General features: G+C 38.6%; 1 protein-coding gene across 1 annotated transcript; it reads right to left on the bottom strand.

Moving 5' to 3' along the window:
- Window positions 1–2,141: 2,141 nt before the first annotated feature.
- LOC113922558 (paraspeckle component 1-like) lies at window positions 2,142–3,708 on the bottom strand. Its single transcript, XM_035729365.1, is given in 2 exon segments — window positions 2,142–3,455; window positions 3,457–3,708. Coding segments are annotated over 2 exon segments (1,566 nt in total).
- Window positions 3,709–7,412: the final 3,704 nt, after the last annotated feature.

The raw sequence follows: 7,412 nt of genomic DNA, 5'->3' as shown, positions 1-7,412 counted from the left end.
TTATCCAGTCAGCTGGAAATTCGTAATTTTTTGGAAATGTTATAACTCACACTTGGCGATGGGGTAAGTGAAACCCCTGTCTATGATGCTTGACACTGTGACCATGAAAAGGGCTTGGAATCAGAGCATGGGAGTGAGAAGGAAAGCCCCAGACATCTACAGCTCTAGATCTAACATTGAACAGCCTCAATCTGGGGTAATACCCATAATTCCCTTGGGAAAGTAACCCCATAATGCTTTAAGATGATACAAGTCTTTCCTTAATGGTTAAGTATCTCCAGCTACCCTGAATAATTATGGCATTCATGGAGACAAAGTGAATTAAACTTACAAAATCAAAAATTTTGATAAATACAGAAAAATGTGTATTTTAAGTAAATTCATGTTATCATTTTAGAATATCTAACAAGATGACATTTTAATTCCAATTTAAGATGATGTGAGTGAAACATTTTTATTATGTTATGATTTTAAATCTTGTTAAGTTTATAAACGGTATTGAAATAGATAAGAGAAATTAAAAATTGCTCTCTTTATTAGTTTATTAGATTTTTAATATCTACTTCTGAGCTAGGGAATGCAAATCTATCAGGCAATGGAGATGATTAAAAATGAATTTGAATATATTACATTTACATAGTTTGAAATGTTTAAAGGTATTTAATTAATTAAGCTACAAAAATACCTTTACATTATGGTTAAAAATTTGATTTTTTTATTTCAGTAAGTCAATGGTTAAGTATTTAAGCTAATTTAACACCTAAATTGTCTTTACTTTGATCCAAAGGCTACCCTTGCAGACAATCTCTCAATCCCTGTCCCCCCAAACAACAACAACAAGCCACCTTTCACATCAGCAAGCTCATAAACAGATTCAGAAGACTAAAGTATGGTAATCTTTTATGCTTAAGAAAAATCTCTGAAAAAATTTAACACCTATACACTCTACTGGCAGGTGTTCTAAGGAGTTATAGGGATGGAAGATTGGAAGAGAATGTTTTCCTTAACTCATAGATGGCGTATTCCCAAAGTCTGAGTAAACCGCACTACTTACTGGTGAAATCTTAGAATCGTTTCTATTATAATTTGGGAACAAGACAAGTCATTAACAAGTCCATTACCAGAGCTTCTTTTTAACATTACCTGGAATTTCTAGATAACGCAATAACATCCACAAATGAAATAAGTTATAAAGATTGGAAAAGAAAAGAAAAATCTTATTATTTTACCAAGCATATTATTTTCTACTTGGAAAGCTAAAAATAAGCTACAGAATCATATTAAAACTAATAAGAGAATTGTATCCAGCGTACAAAATCAATGTACATTAATCAACAGTATTTGTAAACACTAGCACAAACAACTGGAAAACATGATTTTTAAAAGATATAATCTAATAGCTCAAAAACTGTACATAAGAATACATATAACCAACTGAAAGACTTTTATGTCAAATAAAAAATATTGAGAGGTATAAAACAAGATCTAAGTGAATAAAGAGTAAATTCTGTACATGTCTGAAAAGAACAATTCTGTAAAAGTACTCTCTCCCAAAGTAGCTATAATTTCATTGTTAATGCAACCAGAACCCTAACAGGTTTTATGATAAACATGTGCAAATATACACATGAAATATGTATTAATATACCTATGAAAAATGCAGGGGAAAAGTGATTTTTAAAAAATCTAACATTTGCATAGCACTTACTAAGTGCCAGGCACTTTGCTAAGTACTTTAAATATTATAACTCCTTTGACCCTATTAAAAAAAAAAAAAAAACCTAGGAGATAATGATATCATCTGCATTTGGAGGAACTGATTGTTTTTTTCTTATCCAAAATGATTTCTTTATTGAGATTAAGTAACTACATAGACTTCACAGTTCTATGGCATAACTTATATGTAGCTAAAGTCACAAACACATTTTAACATTCACAATGATGAGCATCACCATTACCATTCTAATCTACAAAGCTTATGTATGAATAAAGAAAAATACAAAAACCTCGTTTTACCAAAAAAAAAAACTTTAAAGTTTACATACATTAACAATAAAACCATTTCTTCCAGGTAACAAGTAAAAGTGTAAAGGCATACCACTGAGGTTTTTTTCTCTAAGTAGCCAGGAATGAAAGAATGTTTAATATCTACGATGCTTATTAGGGCCTTCAAAGTTGCCCCCTTGGCTTCCTCTACCAAAACCACCAGGACCACCACTAACAGGACCTACACCACTCATTGGTGCTTGAGGGGTGTCAGAACCTGTTCTACTCCCCATAGGTGATCCCATCTGAGATGATGGTCCTTGAGGAAATCTATCATTGTGCACTGCTCCATTATCTGGCATCATTGGAGTTCCCATATTTGCAGCTCCTTCTGGTCCCCTGGCAGGACCAGGGCCCATTGGTGGGCCAGGTATAGTTCCTCTGTTGTTCATATCCATACCCATCATTGGAGGAGGACCTTGGTTACCAGCGGGTGCTGGGCTAAATGCATCTCCCGTGTTTATTGCTCCACGGGGACCCATATCACCCATTCTCATTTCCTGTTCTCTATTTTCCATATAGTTTGGCTTAAAGCCCTCTTGCTGTCGCCTCAGTTCCTCCTGTTCTCTGTGTCGGATCATTTCTTCCTCACGGCGTCAATGCTCTTCCTCATGTCTCAGTTGTATTTGCTTCCGTTTTTGTAATTCTTGGTTTCTGAGTTCTTCCAAGCGTCTGAGTTCTTCTTGATGCCTCATGAGATCTTGCCTCATTAACATTAATTGGTGTTCATGCCTAGCTGCTTCCATTTCTGCTTCCAGTTTCTCTTTGGCTTCTTTGATGTTTCTATCAACCTGCTCACGCTGCTGCTTTTCCATTTCGTCAAGAGCCTTCCATCGAGATGCATACTCAAATTCAAAGGTCCCAGGCTGAGCAAAACGTGGCGGCTGTTCTCTTTCCTTATGATATTGTTGGGTTTTCTGCATTAGTTTCTCCGGCAAGCCATCTTCATCATCAAACTGCTCCATAGGCTCCACAATGACTGGACGAGGGGTCGTTGTTAGCAAGAATGCCCCATCACCACATCTTTCCAGAGCCTTTCGTGCAGGAGGTTTTGCCGCAAATTCTACAAAACCTTTTCCTGTAGCTCTACCATGATCATCCACAGCCACAACGGCTTTCTCTAAAGGACCAAACTGGGAAAATGCTTGCTCTAGCAGCTCACTGGAAACAACCGGTGAAAGGTTCTTGACAGTTAGGGCTGCTCCATGTGTAGCAAAACGAATTTGGAGAGGTCTGCTCTTCAAAATGGTGCCATCCAGCTCTGCTTTTGCAATTTCAGCCAGTGTTCTGGATTCCAAACGGATGAAGCCAAAGCCACGGTCCCGATTGATGAAGACCTCGCTGGGGTCGCCGTAGCGCTCGAAGAGCCTCTTGAAGTCCTCCTCCGTGATGTCTGTGGGCAGGTTCCCCCACGAAGAGGCGACAGCGTTGCGTGTACGTCTTTTCGCCCGGCTTGAGGAAGCTCTTGATGTCAATGGTGAATCCCATCTCTTCATCGGGGTGGTCCTCCGGGGGCACGGGGGCAGGTGGCGCCGGCTCCCCCGCCAGCGCTAGGGCCATGGTGGCCGCCGGCTCGCTCTCGCCTGCCGCGGACTCAAGAGCTCGAAGGCGGGCCGGGTTTTTCTCAATGCGTACTTGCTTCAGGTTTCCTCTTAACATCATCTTAGTGAGTTCACTTCAGATACCGGATATAATTCTAGAGCTATACCGTATCTCTGTATATACCTAGAGAAACGGAATATAGAAGGACAAAGAGAAGACAGCTAGTTCGCCTAGCCCGCTACCTTGCCTGGTAGGACTCACGGCCCGGGTAGCCGCACGTTCAAAATGGCGCTCTGGAGGAACTGATTGGTTAAGCAACTTGGCCAAGATCAAACAGTCAGTGTGAGAGCAAGGGTCTGAAGTCTTCAGGACACTGCTTCTCTAACAAACAAATAGAAATACACAACTGAGGACACTGTCAAGACCACCAATGGGAGACTCCTATTACAATATATTGTTACTTAGTAAAATACTGTGGAAAAGAAACCTGGTAGAGGGATGGAAAAATAGACCAATGGAATAGAAACGCAAACCCTGAGGGGGACTTGTCAGAACATTGGGACTCCACACACAATAAAGCCTGAGATATATGAATATGTGTTAGAAGCTGAAGAGGGACCATTTACAAACTGTCCGAGCAGAGCTGGCTATTCATCCTAAATGCATGTTAGGTTAGATCCCTACCTCACTACCTAGAGACATAAAGTCCAAATAACCGGAAGGCCTCAATACATAAAAACTGTAATGATTTTGAAACAAAAGTAGGAAAACATCTTTGTTACATTTGGGGAAGGAGAATTTTCCCTCAGGTAAATCTTAGAAAGCAAACAATATGGAGGAAAACAAAAGATTGACTAAGTTTGATTTTATTAAAATTTAAACCATATCAATGAAAAATAAAATCACCAACTAAATAAAATAAAACACACATTAGAAAAAGATGTCTAGTCTATATAAAAAAGAAAAGATCATTATACAGGATATATTGGATTCCTACAAATACATAGAAAAAGAAACTATTAAAAAGTAGGAAAATAGACAAAAAGAGTCACAGAAAAGAAGTGGAATTGCTTATAAGCTTATAAAAGGTGATTGGTTTCAGTAGCCGTCAGAGAAATATAAATAAGCCAATAATAGAATACAATTAAATACCCCAACTACCGGTACAGATGAATGTCTGATAACAACAACTGGGCACAGATGGAGGAAGTAAGATTGTACATTGTTTGAGAGAGCGTAAATTGGTACAATAGCTTCAGATAGCAATTTTGCAATACCTGGTAAAGCTGAAATACATATATTCTAAACCAGCCATTCTTCAGGTTAATCCTGGACCCTAGAGAATAGACTCCTACCTGTTCACTAGTTGAGGTATACAGACTGTTTGTAGCAGGGTTTGAAAGAGAGGAAAAGTGGAAACAATTTAACTGTCACTTAGAAGGTGAATACATAACACGGTTTATTCATGCAGTGGCATTTCATACAGCCGCTACAATGAATGAACTGAACCTATATTTGCAGAGCTAAATCTCCCAATTACAAAGTACAGAGGAGAAAACAAAGTCACGAAAAGATATAAACAAGATTAAAAAAATGCATATACATTTAAAAAAAAGCACTGCAGTGTGTATTATTTATGGATGCATAGCTATGTGCTAGAAACACAGATGTGGATAAAGGAAAGCGATAAGTAGAATTTCCAAGAGTGGTTAATTCTGGGGCAGATGGGGAGGAAAAGGGTCATGTAAAGTTTTAGCTGTATCTTTTCAGTTTTGTTTCTTAAGAAAGATACTAATACATAAAAATACAGAAGGATAGAGGGAAAGAGACAGTATGTGTGACTGAGTAAGTGAGAGGGACACGGAGTGAGCTTGCAGACAATTTGTTAATCTTGGTGGAGGATACAGAAGCATACTTGATAACATTTCCTGCATTTTTGGCATGTTTGCAATGCCTCCATAATTATAAAAATTATGTGAAAGGTCTATCCCAAATACCCTACATTAACAAAATAAGTACTTTCAACAAAATGTGAGGTATATGTGGGTCTATGTGTAGAAAAAGTGCAACAGAATTTATACACTTTAGTATTAATTTTACAAAATACCCTTTAAAAGTAAGAACAGAGTTTCTAGATTATTTTCATGTAAATTTAACCGAAAATAATAATCTGATCTGATAGTGATTGCAAAGATCTTGGAGTGTTATGGTAATAGTTTTAACGCATGCAATTGTTGCTGTCATTTCCATGGTATGCCTGGAAAAGCTTTTCTTTTGAAAAATGGATAAAGAAAGAAATATGAAATCCAGATGTATATAATGCATACATAATTTAAAACAAGAACTACAGCCCGCAAAATCATATTTAGGATAACTTATTAAACATGCTACTGAATTTTATCGAAAAGTACTGAGCTTATCCGGATGGAAGATTCACTGAAACTTCTAAAGAAAGCACCTATTTTACAGATGTATGTGATGCATATGTACCTGAGACAGAGAGAATGGGGAAGAAGCCAGGGAGGGGGAGGGGAGAGAGAGAGAAAATGTGCTAGATTATGTTTTTTAAATCTCTTGTAGTGCATCATAGAGTTGGCAGTTAGCCGGAAGTCCAGATGACCTTCAGAGGCCCCAGAACAATGACTGAGCATGAGTTCCAAGAGGCTAGAGGGCTGGGGCCAAGAGCCGCTAACTGGAAGTGCCTGCAGACCTCGGTGACCAAGAGTAAGCATGGAGCACAGGGGGGCAGGAGCTCAGCACCCCATCCTCCCCACCCCCAGAGCAGTTACATCTGGGACACTTGAAGAGTGACATGTTTGTAGGTAAACAAGACAAAAACTGAAAAAGAAGCTTGTTCTCTGGGTCTTGGCCCTGGGTGGCCACGAGGAGGAAAACCCATCACCACAAGTTGGCCCTTGGTAGTGCAAGGAGCTAGAATTCACATCACGCAGCAGGTGGAAAAGAGAATGTACTATTTATGTAAAATAGACCCTTCTCAGAACTGTGTATGGGGCAGGCACCTGGAAGAAGTGACCACAAATTCTCTTTTGAGGAAAGTGCCCTGAAGCTCCATGCAGAGATGCAAAGTGTCAGACTCCAAGCGCTGGAAATATTTTCATTTCCTGACATAAATGCATAAAGGAAATAAGCTTAGAAAGCATGAAAATATGGATGTAAAAATTTCAGCCAAGTTTCAGAGGCCACGAAAACGATGCAACAGACTTGAAAAAGAACCTACAGAAATTTTATAAATTAAAAAAAATCATTGATATTAAAAGCAGAATATAGTAATTGACTTTAAAACCCAGTATGTGTGGAAATCTAAACAAATTTAGTGTGCTGGTAAGTGTATCAGGGGCGGGGGGTAGAATTCTCTGCATGTACACCAGAAAATGGGGAAAAGAACAATTATAAAAAAAAAAAGAAAGAAAGAAATGGGCAGGAACATGGATTATAGACTGAGAACACCCAGCATTTATCAAACGGGACCTTGGGACCTTGGAAAGAGAAGCAAGATCGTATGGAAAGGCAAGATGCAGAGGCAGCAGTGAAACTTCTTTTGGAAATGCAAATCCAGTGAGCCCACTGAACTCCCCATCTGCAAATCTCCTAGGCAAGCCATACAGCAGCAAAGGCAGTGAGGTATTTTATGTTGCAGAATAATGTAAAAAACAGGCTTCCCACAGAGGAATAGCAATTAAACGAACAGAAACAGCTAACACCCGATTTCAGTGGAATAGTCTCTTCAAAATGCTGAGAAAAAAAAATTACTGTCAACCTGGAGTTTCATATTCAGTGAACTCAAGAATGAGGACAAAATAAAT

This window comes from Zalophus californianus, chromosome 9 (genome assembly GCF_009762305.2).
Source record: "Zalophus californianus isolate mZalCal1 chromosome 9, mZalCal1.pri.v2, whole genome shotgun sequence".
Lineage (NCBI taxonomy): Eukaryota > Metazoa > Chordata > Mammalia > Carnivora > Otariidae > Zalophus > Zalophus californianus.
The sequence above is the reverse complement of the archived record's forward strand: the minus strand, read 5'-3'. Positions and strand labels throughout refer to the sequence as shown.